This window comes from Penicillium chrysogenum (assembly GCF_028827035.1).
Source record: "Penicillium chrysogenum strain IBT 35668 chromosome Unknown utg000001l_segment0_segment0, whole genome shotgun sequence".
Taxonomy (NCBI): Eukaryota; Fungi; Ascomycota; class Eurotiomycetes; order Eurotiales; family Aspergillaceae; genus Penicillium; species Penicillium chrysogenum.
In genome coordinates this window covers 5,791,239-5,804,426 of record NW_026622749.1, presented here as the reverse complement: position 1 = coordinate 5,804,426, position 13,188 = coordinate 5,791,239, and the positions used below count along the sequence as shown (strand labels likewise).

Sequence of the window (13,188 nt, the reverse complement as noted above, 5' to 3'; positions counted from 1 at the left end):
TGCGGATAACATTGAACTTCCATTATATCCAAATTTCTTTATACATGATCCGTTCTGCTTTTTTACGGGCATCTGGCTCAACATCTCGGTCATTCTCTCACTCCGCAACCGCCAAAATGAAGCATCATTTGATGGTCGGCACCTGGACCGCCCCCGGGCGCATCTATACCGTGCAATTTGACGATGATGCCCTCACGCTGGAGCTGGTGAAAAAGACCGAGATCCCAGAAGCGGAGCCAATCTCATGGATGACGTTTTCTCACGATAAGAAGGCGATATATGGCGCAGCTATGAAGAAGTGGAACAGTTTCGCCGTCAATAGCCCGACTGAGATCGTTCACCAAGTGTCGCACCCGGTTGCTGGTCACCGTATGTCCAAGATGTCAATGAAAACAATTTCCTCTCGCTAACGTCTCTTTTCGTGCTAGCTCTGGCTCCCAGCAGCGAAACCAACACTCGTGCTATCTTCGTGCTTGCCGCCCACAAGCCTCCCTACAATGTTTACGGCAACCCTTTCTACAACCACGCCGGTTACGGCAATGTGTTTTCCGTGCAGCCCGACGGAGGTCTGGATCGCAACATCCAGAACTACGAATATCTTCCTAACACAGGTATCCACGGCATGGTGTTCGACCCCACGGAGACATACTTATACTCCGCCGATCTCACGGCCAACAAGATCTGGACGCACATCAAGGATCCCAAGACGGGCGAATTGGCACTGGTGGATTGCCTCGACGCTCCCGATGCGGGCGACCACCCCCGCTGGGTTGAGATGCACCCGAGCGGCAAGTACCTATACGCGCTGATGGAGGCGGGCAATCGACTGGCAGTCTACGTGATCGATGAGCGCACCCACAAGCCAGTATTCACCCACATCACGTACCCGTTACTGCCTTCCGGTGAGTGTGACGATGCGACCGATGTGAAAACTAGCAACTAATCTCTCATTAGGCCTTCCCCCGCGCAACAAGTATCGCGGAGATGTGACTTTTTGCACCAAGGGTGGAGAATACCTTTTCGCCACTACTCGCTCAAACCATTTCGACGTGACTGGCTACATCACTGCGTTCAAGCTCGGCCCCCATGGTGAGATCGAGCGCCAGCTCTTCATCAACCCTACCTCGACCAGCGGTGGTCACTCCAACGCTGTCAGCCCCTGTGACTTCAGTGATGAGTGGCTTGCACTGTGCGATGACCAGCTTGGATTTGTTGAGATGTACCGCTGGCGTGACGAGAAGCTGGCACGCGTCGCGCGTGTGGATATCCCCGAGCAAGGATTTGGTATGAATGCCATCTGGTATGATTGAAGAAATTAGAATAAAAATAGAATAGATGATATGTACATATATTTACGGTAGAATGTATATGTTACTTTGATACATAAACCAGAAAAGAAGAAGTAAAAAAAGAAAGGGAAATGTCATCGGCAGTCAAGTTCGGGTTCTGCTTTCACCCGGATGAGGGGCAAGTCTTAAGAGCCGATATATATCAAAGTGTTCTTATGTCTGGTTTTGATTGAACTCTTTTGAATCCTTCTCTGAGTTGTGTCTGTTGAAATTGGATTCTTTTTCTTTTCCTCCCTTATTCTTCATTATGCCTACTCCCGGTCTTCTCTACGTGACAATGCAGCCGAAGGGCTCGCTGCCAGACACCCAGTTCCACGACTGGTACAATACTGAACATGGACCTCTACGTCTGCGATTGCCCTTTGTCACTAATGGCTTTCGCTTCCGTGCCACCGATGGAGAGCAGCCTGAGTATGTGGCTTTGTACGATATTACCGACATGGACGAGTTGACCCGCAAGACCTACTTGGATCTAAGAACCGACTTGATTAAGACTGAGCGGGAGAAGAAAACCATGGCCCAAATTGATGTCGGCCGTTTACTGTACGATCTAGTCGATGAGCGCACCAGCCAAAACTTCCGCCCGCTAGAAGATCAAGCCGATACAGATGCCGAGACCCGGGGTAGCGTCCTTATCGCCGTCCGAGTTGCCACTCACCCAGACCCCGCCAAACAAGCCGACCTGGACAAATGGTACCGCGAGGAACATTTCGAGATGCTCTCCCGTGTGCCTGGATGGCGCCGGAGCCGCCGTTTCGTCACGGCGGCGATCGATCCCGCCGCCCCGCGCGAATCGCTGGCTCTCCACGAGTATGCTCCCGTTAATGGCCTTGGAGGCGATGCCCACAAGGCCGCCATGAATACACCATGGGGTGCGCGTCTCATGAGCGAGGTGGTCACCTCTAAGAAGCGTCGCGTATATGAGTGGTACTACACCTTCGGCCCTGCGCCCCGTGAACTCACTGCGCTAGCTGCCCCGGATGTCGTTGGGCCTTGGAACTCAAATGATGGCCGTACTCGCACATTTCCCTCGACCACCCGTCCGGCTGTCGAGTCGTTCGTCACTACTTCTGATGGTGTTGAAATCCCCTACCGCCTAGAGGGTAGCACGGACCCCTACGCGCCCGTCGTCGTTCTGAGCAACTCCATCCTGGTCAACTGGAACATCTGGGATCGTTTTGTGGACGCCTTCTTTGCTCATCAGCAGAACCAGCGTTACCGTGTCGTGCGCTATTTGACTAGAGGCCGACACTCCCAAAGTGGTGAGCAGCCTGTCAACATCGATTTGCTGGCCTCTGATCTGGCTACATTGCTCGAGGCCTTGCGTGTGCCTCCCAAGGCCGCTCGTTTGATCGGTGTCAGTCTGGGTGGTGTGACCGTTTTGAACACTGCTGTTCTGCACCCGGAGCGCATTGGGGCCTTCATCGCTTGCGACACCAACTCTTCCGCTCCCGAATCCAACCGCAAGGCATGGGGTGACCGTGTCGCCATTTGTGAGAAGGAAGGATCTACCGATCCAGATACCAATGAGCCCATTGTCGGCGAAGAGTTGGCCGAGCTAACCACCCGTCGCTGGTTCGTGCCGGAATCATACCAGACCCAGCCCGAGGTCCTTGCGCCCGTCAAGGAGGCTGTGCGCACCAACAGCTTGAAGGGCTTTGCCCATAGCGTGCAGGCCCTTTGTGCCTACGATATCCGGGAGCGTATGGCTGCTGCCACTGTACCAGGTCTGTTCGTCGCCGGAGCCAACGACGGTGTCCTACCCCAGACAATGCAAAAGATGGCCGCGGATCTACGTGGTGGCGCTGATCTCAAGATCATCGACCGTGCCGGCCATCTGCCCATGGTGGAGCAGCCTGTGGCATTCGCGGAAGTCGTGACTGAGTTCCTCAGCAAAATAGATGGTTGATTGGATTTATATGGGTTATGTGTAAATAGCTTTTGTTCGGCATATAAATAAATGATTGATGAATGTGTTCAATATGTTCACTGATGAGACAATGAGACATAACTGTATCTTCCCTCCATGTATGGAGTATTGTTCCATCGTCTCGTGACTTCGGATCCAGCCATGTACAGGGATACACGTCAAAGGAACGCCTTTTGCAGGACTTCTATTGTATAGTAAGGGGCGTCAACGAGTCGGAATATCTTGTGTAGAGGAGGGTGTTCATGCGGAAGGGAAGATTGATCGGGATGTGTTTTGAAGTACTCGGCCAGCTGTATGTCAGTAACGAGATCATGGTCCAAATAAAGACAAGATGGTAAAGACAATAGCCATGAAGTGTACACGACATCATTGAAGAAGAAGAAAGAGAAAAGTCACAGGCCTAAACAATTCGGCAGACGAAGGCGGCCAAGTGTGAAATTCAGCTTGCGGGGGAAACGCCAAGTGCATTTCTCCTTGACATGCATTTTACAAGTTCTTGTTCTTCACTCTCTTTTCGTTATTTCTCTTCCTTAATTCTTCCTTTCTTTTTATCATGCCTGAGAGCAAGATTCCCCAACCGGGTCCTGCCAAACTTAAGCGCAATGCGGGTCCTGACGAGTGGCTGGAGGCCGCGAAGGATTGCAAGTATCTATCAGAGCCACATATGAAGCAGTTGTGTGAGATCGTCAAGGAATACATGATGGAGGGCAAGTTGTTATCTACCCAGGACTTGGCTTAACTATTCTGACTCTGTTCGCAGAATCAAATATCCAACCAGTCTCGACACCCGTCACGGTCTGTGGTGACATTCATGGCCAATTCTACGATCTCTTGGAACTCTTCCGAGTTTCTGGAGGCATGCCTGATGGTACAGAACTCGACCCCCCGAAGACATCCCCCTCTGTCATTACCTCCGCCGATATTGAACCCCCGTCGAGCATCTCAGACCCTAAAATTCGCAAGAAGCTTCGCGGTCCCACCGTGAATTCCAATGATGAGGAGGAAGATTCGAGTTCGCGAAGCCGATCGGCTAGCGATACATCTGCAGATCTCCAGCTCAACCGCAACTTTGTATTTCTGGGTGACTACGTGGACCGTGGATATTTCAGTCTGGAGACGTTAACGCTTTTACTTTGTCTCAAAGCAAAGTGAGTCCCACGTGGCACTTGGTGGACTTGATAACAATGCTTACAAATATTCTAGGTATCCCGATCGAGTCACATTGGTTCGTGGTAATCACGAGTCGCGCCAAATTACCCAGGTATACGGTTTCTACGAAGAATGCTTCCAAAAGTACGGTAGTGCTTCAGTATGGAAGGCATGCTGCCAGGTTTTCGATTTCATGACATTGGGGGCCATTATTGACGGCAAGGTGCTGTGCGTTCACGGCGGCCTGAGCCCTGAAATTCGCACACTGGACCAAGTCCGCGTGGTAGCCCGCGCACAGGAGATTCCTCACGAGGGTGCCTTCTGTGATCTTGTGTGGTCTGACCCAGATGACGTGGAGACGTGGGCTGTCAGTCCTCGGGGAGCGGGTAAGAATCATCCGGATCTTCCTTTCTTTTTTCTTCCACATAGCTGACAATCTTCCCTAGGATGGTTATTCGGAGACAGAGTGGCCGATGAGTTCTGCCATGTTAATGATCTCTCGTTGATCGCACGCGCTCATCAGTTGGTCAACGAGGGCTACAAATACCACTTTAACAACCAAAATGTGGTCACCGTGTGGAGTGCGCCAAATTACTGCTACCGATGCGGAAACCTGGCCTCGGTCTGTGAAATCGGAGAGGATCTCAAACCCACATTCAAGCTGTTTAGTGCAGTTAGCGATGACCAGAGACATGTTCCAACTTCGCGGCCAGGACGCAGCGAGTACTTTTTGTAACATTTGATGCAAGTTCTGCACCGGCGCTGGCGTTCGGTTTGGGTATTTGGGCGGAAGGATGAGCATTATATAATGATTTAGACCAGACTTAATGATGCATACGCCTTGTGTTTATGAGAGACCAAAAGGGATTGAAACCAGATATGAATAGAGAACCGGCCAAAGACTTGATATCTCCCGAAGAGCTTACCCGCTTCAGACTATCGGAAAGGACACATTAAACACGGGTTCATACCAAAACGGCAGTGATGTGAACGGAGCTACCTAGGCACTGGTCAAGGCCGAGGCTTTCCAGAATGTCCCGCGATCGCCTGCCGGAACTCATCCCGAGTTGCGGAACTTATCCCGGGTCGCATCCCGGATGTACCATAAAAGGTTCCCGGATTGGCTTTACGCTTACTGACACGTCGAAAACACTTTTCAATGGAGCAAGTCGATGTCCTCATTTGCGGCAGCGGGTCCGCCGGTCTTTGCGCTGCTACCTGGCTTGCCAAGTATGGGGTACGATGCAAGGTACTAGAACGGCGGGGTGGTCCCATGAAGATGGGTCAAGCCGACGGTGTACAATGTCGCACCGTGGAGATTTTCGAAAGTTTTGGAATTGGGGAAGAGCTTCTTCGTGAGGCTTACCACGTTCTCGAGGTCAACTTCTGGGCCGACAATGGCACAGGCGCCATCAAGCGGACAGGCCGGACAGCGGATACCCAACCGGGTCTATCACACCAACCTCACGTTATTTTGAACCAGGCACGTATCAACGGGCTCCTCATCGAGCTGATGCAGAAATATAACGACCAACAAATCGACTATGGCTACAATGTGACCGATGTCAAAGTTGATAGCACATCTGCCGAGGACCATGATACCTATCCGGTCAAAGTGACTGCGGAGAAGGACGGAAAGACAGAAAGGTTTGCAGCCAAATACGCACTGGTAGGTGCTCATTATCTCCGAAATATACGGTACTATGCTTAGTGTTTTAGGCTTGTGATGGGGCACACAGCATTGTCCGCAAAGCCCTCGGGTACAAAATGATTGGAGACAGCAGCGACGCTGTCTGGGGTGTCATGGACATGGTTCCCCGAACGAATTTCCCGGACATTCGCAAAAAGTCTACTATTCGGTCAAAGTCAGGGAATATCCTGATTATTCCCCGCGAAGGCGATAGTGACAACCTGACAAGGTTCTATATTGAACTTGCACCAGGAACCAACCCGAAAGAGGTGACGCTGGAAAATTTGCAGGCCCAAGCACAGAGCATCTTCCGCCCTTACAAGGTAGAATTTGTGGAAACAGTCTGGTGGTCGGCGTATGCGATCGGCCAGCGTCATGCCGATTTCTTTCACAAGGATTACCGGGTCTTCCTCGCCGGCGATGCTTGCCATACCCACTCCCCCAAAGCCGGCCAGGGTATGAATGTCAGCTTACAGGACGGTTATAATATTGGCTGGAAGCTCGGAGAGGTTCTGACTGGTCTGGCCACTCCCTCACTTCTAGAGACTTACGTCCTAGAACGCCAAAAGGTGGCTATTGATCTGATTACATTCGACCGCTATTTTTCCAAGCTGTTTTCTTCTGGGGCCACAACATCCCCTGCTGAGTTCCAAGAAGGCTTCATCAAGTCTGGGAAATACACCGCAGGCTTGACGGCCAAGTATGAGGCCTCACCCATCACCTCTGCATTGGCATCGACCAATCTCGCCTCCAACGTGGCCGTCGGTATGCGGCTGCCCAGCGCACAGGTCGTGCGGTTCTGTGACTCCAAACCTCTACACCTCATGAAATCTCTCAAGTCCGATGGTCGGTGGCGCATCATGGCCTTCATAGGTGACCTGAGTGTGCCAGAGAACCGCTCAAAGCTCAACAAGGTCTGTTTGTCACTAAACCTACAATCTGGCCGTTATCTAATACATCATATAGCTTGGAGATTACTTAAGTGCGGCGGATGGGCCCATCCAGACGTTCACACCCAAGGACCAAGACATTGACAGCCTCATCGAGACTATTATCATCGGGCATGGAAAGCGTCATGACGTTGAGTTGGGACAGATCCCCGAATGTTTTTATCCAGTCTCTGGGAAAAACCAAACAAGAGGTGCGGATGCTCTAACATTCAGTCTTCCCACCATGCCTAACCTAGAGTATTTAGACCTACACAAAATCTATTATGACGACGAGAGCTACAATGACGGACATGGCCATGCATACGAATATCTTGGCATTGACCCGGCACAAGGTGCTCTCATCATTGTTCGACCAGATCAATGTAAGTAAATCCATGGCCGTGAGATGATCAGATACAACTGACGCTTTTGAACTAGATGTGTCTGCCGTTATGGGCCTAGGCGATCATTCGGAAATCGGCAAGTTCTTTGCCGGGTTCCTCAAAAGCCAAACGTACGTTGGTCATAACATGTGAATAGAAGGATAGGCTAAATGACATGTATATTAGGGAGAAAGATTTCAGTTGGCAGACGTCCAGTCCAGTGGGCAGCAGATTATGATATCATGATAGTATAGGAACCCATTGGGGGAAATGTGAAATTGCATTCTAGATAGCTTTAGGAAGAGCCTCAAGGAAAGCGCCGAGAAAAAGAAAGCAATGTGTTAATCAAGACTTACGAATATGCATTCTGAATATGCCAATTTAGGGACGGAGTTTGGTTTGAAGCCGGCATTGCGTATCGGAATACAAGCAGAAAGGCACTACCACGATATTACGGGTATGCATATTGTACGGACGAAAGAAGGAATTGTAAATCAAAATCGTTCAATTCAAAAGAGAGCAAGACGAAACTCTTAAAAGTCAAAAATAAGGTCAAACACAATCAATCGAAGTGGTCCAATTGTTTCATATCTTAGCCAATCTCGGACTTACCGCCACTCCTTCCTCGGGGTTGCCACTTGTCTACAGGCACTGCGAGTAGTAATCACCCTGCTTCTGGCAGGTGTATGGGCTGGCGCAAGTGGTTGGACCGGTCCAGTTCTGTCCACCACACTGCGCATAGTGAGCAGCGCCGGTGGTGCTTGGTCCAGTTGTGGTGGTGGTCTTGGTCGCAGTAGTGGTGGTCACCTTGGTGGTGGTGGTGCCGGAGCCTGAGTCGGTCGAGCCGAAAGTCGAGCCGAGAGGACCGACCTTGATGTTCGAATAGACAACGTAGGCGTTCGAATGGTTAGCTTCAACATCTGAAGGCTCGCCAGAGGAAATGTCGCAGCTACCACGAGCAGCACCGGGAGTAGTCGAAGAGGCGCTGGTTGGGTAGGTGCTGTCGAGCCACAGCATGTTGGCCGCGTGATCATCCCAGAGACTCATGACCAGAACCATGCCCTCTGCAAGACCGGCCCCCATGCCCGCCATACCGCCGTGTTTGGCGAATACGTCCGTGTCCTTAAATGCAGTCTTCTGAGCGGAGCAGAAGGAGTCGGTGATGGAATTGCCAGTCACAGCGCTGATGGTGGACACAGACTGGGGGATAACCTTGCCATTCTGCACGTAGAAGCGCTTGATTTCCGAGAGGGTGCCGGTGGACGTGCCATCGTTGGTGATAAACTGAGTCACCACAGTGAAAGGGGATTCGGTATCAACGATCTTGCTCGGGCCATAGAAGGACTGGTCGCCCATGCGATAAGGGTTGAAATCACATCCATCGGGGTCACAAGTACCACCATAGCGGTCACTGCTGTATGTGCCGCCACAGGAATCTCCAGTGCACCGGGTCTGGGCTGGGTCATCGCAGGGATGGGGTGTGAATGCGGTGGAGATGGAGTTGGCCTCCCAAATATCCATCTCAGCACAGCAAGAACCATAATTGCCAGTACCACCGTTAACATCGCTGGAAGACGGCTCCCAGCCTTCCACGTTGGCCTGGCCGTTGATGAACTTGAGATCGCGCGGGCATTGCGCGTCGCAGTAACCGGTACCGTATTTCGCACCAGCTTTGTTGGTAGGATACCGTGCCATGCCACCATCTTCGTCCATAGCCACAAAGTACAGCGCACCGTTCAAGCCACAGGGTAGGTTCGAGACATCGACATCGAAGGTGAACTCCTGGTTGAGCAGCTGGAACATTTCGTACTTGCTATCGTCCGCCATCAGGTAGAGACGTGAGCCGATGTTCTTTTGAGATGCTTGAGTGACGAAGTTCAGCCGCAAAGAGCTGCCGCTGGCGGTAACACCATAGGTGCCCTTGTAGTCGGCACCATCCAGGGCGCAGTTGGTGGCACATGTGACATCGTCCGGGCAGAGAGTTCTATCCCAGTCATTGCCAGTATAGCAATTGGTGTAGCCGCCAGTGTTGTGAACCCAGCGCCAGTTGGAATCGATGACAACCTTGCCGCTTTGGGAAGTGCAGCTGCCTCCCGCGGTACACTTTTGCCAAGTCAAGGATGGATGAACTTCGGCAGTGCTTGTGCCAACCTGCTGTGCCTGCGCAGCCCCAAGAAAGGCGGCCAAAAGCAAAGCATTTTTGTAGATCTTGAAGGAGAGAGTGGAAGCCATGATGTCCCGTTTTGACGTGCACTGGATTGAGGGCTTGATTGCTGGGTGAATTGATAAGGAAACCGAGACTGGGATGGGAACAGAGTCCTTTTTATATTCCAACAGGAGCTAGAGAGGGTTGTAAGAGGATTCACATGGAGCTTCATGCCACGGCACTACGGTCCGTATGACCGTATGATAAATAGACTCAATAGACTGCCATGTTTCCCAATGGAGAAGTACGACAAACGCTCCGGGGACACGGAGGGAGTTCCCCAGACCCCGCCACTAGCTTCAGAAGTAGTTGAAGTCATTTTCTGGAGGAGGCGCCTTGGGTCTTAGTGTCACCGAGATGGCTGTGAGTATTCTATCGCTTGGTAAGGGGAAAGCCGAACTAGGCTCAAGCAACGCAGCCACTTCGGATGGGAAACCCATTGGCGGCTAAATGGCCTACCTCCAAATCAGGCAGGGACAACGCCATATTGTGCACGGCGCCCGACTTGGAGAAACGAAACATGTTAGTATACCCAGATTAGGAAAATACCTCGGATCCGTGGCAAGGTAGTAACAATTCACATTGTGCAGAATCTAGACCGGGGCATGGTTTACCCCAATTCTCGGTAAATTGCGTTAGCTGTGCGCACTGGGTGTGGGCAATGGGGTGCATTAGCGCGATGAAGGTAATTTGGTTTAATCACGGGGATTAAGGAACCAATGTGAAGCACAGGCCTGTCAAGTAATGCTGTTTTAGTCTCATGACACCTGGGTAGGTGAGATTGATGCATAATTTTGGTGCCGAGGGGCCTTTGGCTCGCGCTAGAGAAACCGTGGCTAAGAAGGAATCCTGGGACTCATCGGGATGGTTTTGTTTTTTGATTGTCGATTCGAGTCCTAGTCATAGACCTAGATACAAAATGATCGACGTGATGAAGATCGACGAAGATCAAAGAGTAAACAGAAGAACGCCGATCTGGGCAATGCCGGATGACTCATCGCCGAAACCGGCAATCTTGGTAGTGGGATATTCACAAAAAAAAAAAAAAAAAAAAGGAATCCGAAACAATTCCTCTCCGTCTTATTTTGAAGAAATACCAAGCGGATTCAACATCGTTATCTCATTTATAATGGCTGCTAGCTTCATTCTGACGCTTTCCGGTCCTGACCGTCCCGGTATTGTCCATGCGGTCACTGCATTCCTCGTGCAGAACAACCTCAACATTATCGATTCGTCGCAATTCGGAGATCCTACCTCCCAGCGCTTCTTTATGCGCACACAATTTGCAACTGCAAATGGCGAAGATGAAACCCCTGAACTTGAGAAATTGCGCACTGCGTTCGAGCCCACTGCCCAGACGTTCTCCCTCAACTTCGAGATCAACCCCAGTGTGAAAAAGCCCCGCGTGCTGATCATGGTCTCAAAGATCGGTCACTGCCTCAACGACCTGCTCTTCCGCCAATCCACCGGCCAGCTGAGCATTGAGGTCCCTTTAATCGTTTCCAACCACCCAGACTTCGCTACCCTTGCGGCCACCTATAATATCCCATTCCACCACCTCCCCGTCACCGCGGATACCAAGGCGCAGCAGGAGGCCCAGATTTTGGAGTTGGTGAGCCAACACAACATTGATTTGATTGTGCTGGCTCGGTATATGCAGGTGTTGTCCCCAACCCTGTGCTCCGCCATGTCCGGTCGCATTATCAACATCCACCACAGCTTCCTGCCCTCTTTCAAGGGCGCTAAGCCCTACCACCAGGCCTACGACCGCGGTGTGAAGATCATTGGTGCCACTGCCCATTTCGTCACCAGTGACCTTGACGAAGGCCCCATCATCGAACAGAATGTCGTGCGAGTCAACCACGGCATGAGTCCCAAGGAGCTGACCCATGCCGGCAGTAATGTGGAGAGCAACGTACTCGCCACTGCTGTCAAGTACGTGACGGAGCGCCGTGTGATCTTGAACGGCCATAAGACTGTTGTCTTCAACTAAGTGATTTGAGTGTCATCCCAATTCTGTGATTCATATAGCCCATATTACACATTTGGCCATTAAATCATCCCCTTCAACGTCCGTTTTCTGATACCTCTGTGGTCATTATAGACCATGAGACTACCAAGGAAAGAAAATCGAAGTCGACATGGATTTTGACTTCGAATGTATATAGTATAGTATACATATACAGTTCATTAAATACAATGACTCAAAGTGGTCTCCAAAAAACTCGTAGATTAAGATCCTATAGTGAACGAACTCATTCTTATACGAATTTCTCTTTTCATGTTTCCACCAGTTTGGAATTTTCTTTTTCTTTTTTCTTTTTGGCTTCCAAAAACAAGCGCTTAAGCGCTGCCTGGCGGAGATCAAACTCAACATCTGCGCTGCTCAAAGACAGATCCCACTTCCTCCCCACATCTCGAATCAAGATGACATTTACAGTTGCTCCCCATCTGAATTACTTTACCATCCCTCTCAAGGACTTTGTGGCTGCCCGACCTGAATTTGAAGGGTTTGGTGTTTGTGCGTACATTTTCTCTCATGCCGATCCCGTCCCGCGAATCCTTCTTCTCCAGCGCGCACTGACTGATTCAATGCCCGGGTGTTGGGAGGGCCCCGGAGGCGCATGCGAACTGGACACCGACAAAACGTTATTTGATTCTCTTGTGCGGGAGACGCTAGAAGAAAGTGGATTGCATGTGTCTCACATTCTGGACCTCGTCGCGGTGGATTGCTGGGAGCATCATCGCCGCAGTGGCGGCAAAATACGTATCGCCAAGTACTCGTTCGTTGTCGAGGTTCAAGAGGCCTTGGGATCGTCATCAGGAAAACAGCAACCAGTGCCAACACTCCAAATACCTGTCCACCTCGAGCCACTGGAGCACCAGAAATTCGACTGGGCGGTAAAAGAGGACGTTCTGCTTTCTATTCGATCACCCAATGGTCCATACAGATTCCCATTGCCCTTAGTTGGTCATCAAGCACCCAATATCCTCCGGGCTTTTGAATTGGTCGAACAACGAGAGAGCAGGAAAGAATGGTCCAAAGATCCGACTCCCTTGAATAGCCGATACCCGTTGCGTGACTCCAGTCAGAGTCAGCACTAGTCTCAAAACAAAACTCTAAGCCTAAACAGCATATCCCATATCCTCAGACCGAGCTGGTGCATGTGGCGCTACCTTGTGCTCTACCTTGTTCATCTTGAAGAAGCCATGCAGAAACCGGAGCATGCTCCGACTAGTCAAGCCACGTTGATTTCGCTTGTGCGTTGGGCGCTTTGATTTCTCGAGAGAATAAGGCTAAATGCTATACACTGCTGATTATCTGCATAAACCAGTGCATATCGGGTGATTTCGTGGGGAACTTGCATTTACGGAGGCTGCAGGGGAGTACAGTTATTCCCCGGGAAGAAAACAGGTACACCGTCTATATAGAAACATATCGATTCCCACTTAATCAAGCATTCCGAGACCCAGGGATGTTATGCGAACTCCTTCTAATGCTGTTGATCCTGGCCGGTTTAGTATCTGTTTCCATCCGTGCACAATTCGTAC

The 13,188-nt window shown here is 50.8% G+C and overlaps 7 protein-coding genes across 7 annotated transcripts; 6 read left to right on the top strand and 1 right to left on the bottom strand.

Moving 5' to 3' along the window:
• Positions 1-116: 116 nt before the first annotated feature.
• Positions 117-1,310, top strand: N7489_002293 (lactonase family protein; the record flags this gene model as incomplete). The annotated part of the gene is made up of 3 exons (XM_056708048.1): positions 117-369; positions 429-902; positions 955-1,310. The coding sequence occupies 3 exons, from the start codon at positions 117-119 to the stop codon at positions 1,308-1,310; spliced, it is 1,083 nt and encodes a 360-aa protein (XP_056572350.1).
• Positions 1,311-1,596: 286 nt separating this feature from the next.
• N7489_002292 (putative alpha/beta hydrolase) lies at positions 1,597-3,258 on the top strand (the record flags this gene model as incomplete). Its single annotated transcript, XM_056708047.1, has 1 exon — positions 1,597-3,258. One exon carries the CDS (start codon positions 1,597-1,599, stop codon positions 3,256-3,258), a length of 1,662 nt encoding a protein of 553 aa, XP_056572349.1.
• Positions 3,259-3,832: 574 nt separating this feature from the next.
• Positions 3,833-5,164, top strand: sitA (TOR signaling pathway phosphatase SitA; the record flags this gene model as incomplete). The annotated part of the gene is made up of 4 exons (XM_056708046.1): positions 3,833-3,986; positions 4,040-4,427; positions 4,483-4,814; positions 4,875-5,164. 4 exons carry the CDS (start codon positions 3,833-3,835, stop codon positions 5,162-5,164), a joined length of 1,164 nt encoding a protein of 387 aa, XP_056572348.1.
• Positions 5,165-5,587: 423 nt separating this feature from the next.
• On the top strand, positions 5,588-7,583 carry N7489_002290 (putative phenol 2-monooxygenase; the record flags this gene model as incomplete). Its single annotated transcript, XM_056708045.1, has 4 exons — positions 5,588-6,097; positions 6,148-7,032; positions 7,085-7,430; positions 7,486-7,583. 4 exons carry the CDS (start codon positions 5,588-5,590, stop codon positions 7,581-7,583), a joined length of 1,839 nt encoding a protein of 612 aa, XP_056572347.1.
• Positions 7,584-8,072: 489 nt separating this feature from the next.
• On the bottom strand, positions 8,073-9,662 carry cbhB (putative 1,4-beta-D-glucan-cellobiohydrolyase; the record flags this gene model as incomplete). The annotated part of the gene is made up of 1 exon (XM_056708044.1): positions 8,073-9,662. The coding sequence occupies one exon, from the start codon at positions 9,660-9,662 to the stop codon at positions 8,073-8,075; it is 1,590 nt and encodes a 529-aa protein (XP_056572346.1).
• A 1,103-nt stretch (positions 9,663-10,765) lies between these two features.
• On the top strand, positions 10,766-11,629 carry N7489_002288 (formyltetrahydrofolate deformylase; the record flags this gene model as incomplete). The annotated part of the gene is made up of 1 exon (XM_056708043.1): positions 10,766-11,629. The coding sequence occupies one exon, from the start codon at positions 10,766-10,768 to the stop codon at positions 11,627-11,629; it is 864 nt and encodes a 287-aa protein (XP_056572345.1).
• Positions 11,630-12,063: 434 nt separating this feature from the next.
• N7489_002287 (NUDIX hydrolase) lies at positions 12,064-12,741 on the top strand (the record flags this gene model as incomplete). The annotated part of the gene is made up of 1 exon (XM_056708042.1): positions 12,064-12,741. The coding sequence occupies one exon, from the start codon at positions 12,064-12,066 to the stop codon at positions 12,739-12,741; it is 678 nt and encodes a 225-aa protein (XP_056572344.1).
• Positions 12,742-13,188: the final 447 nt, after the last annotated feature.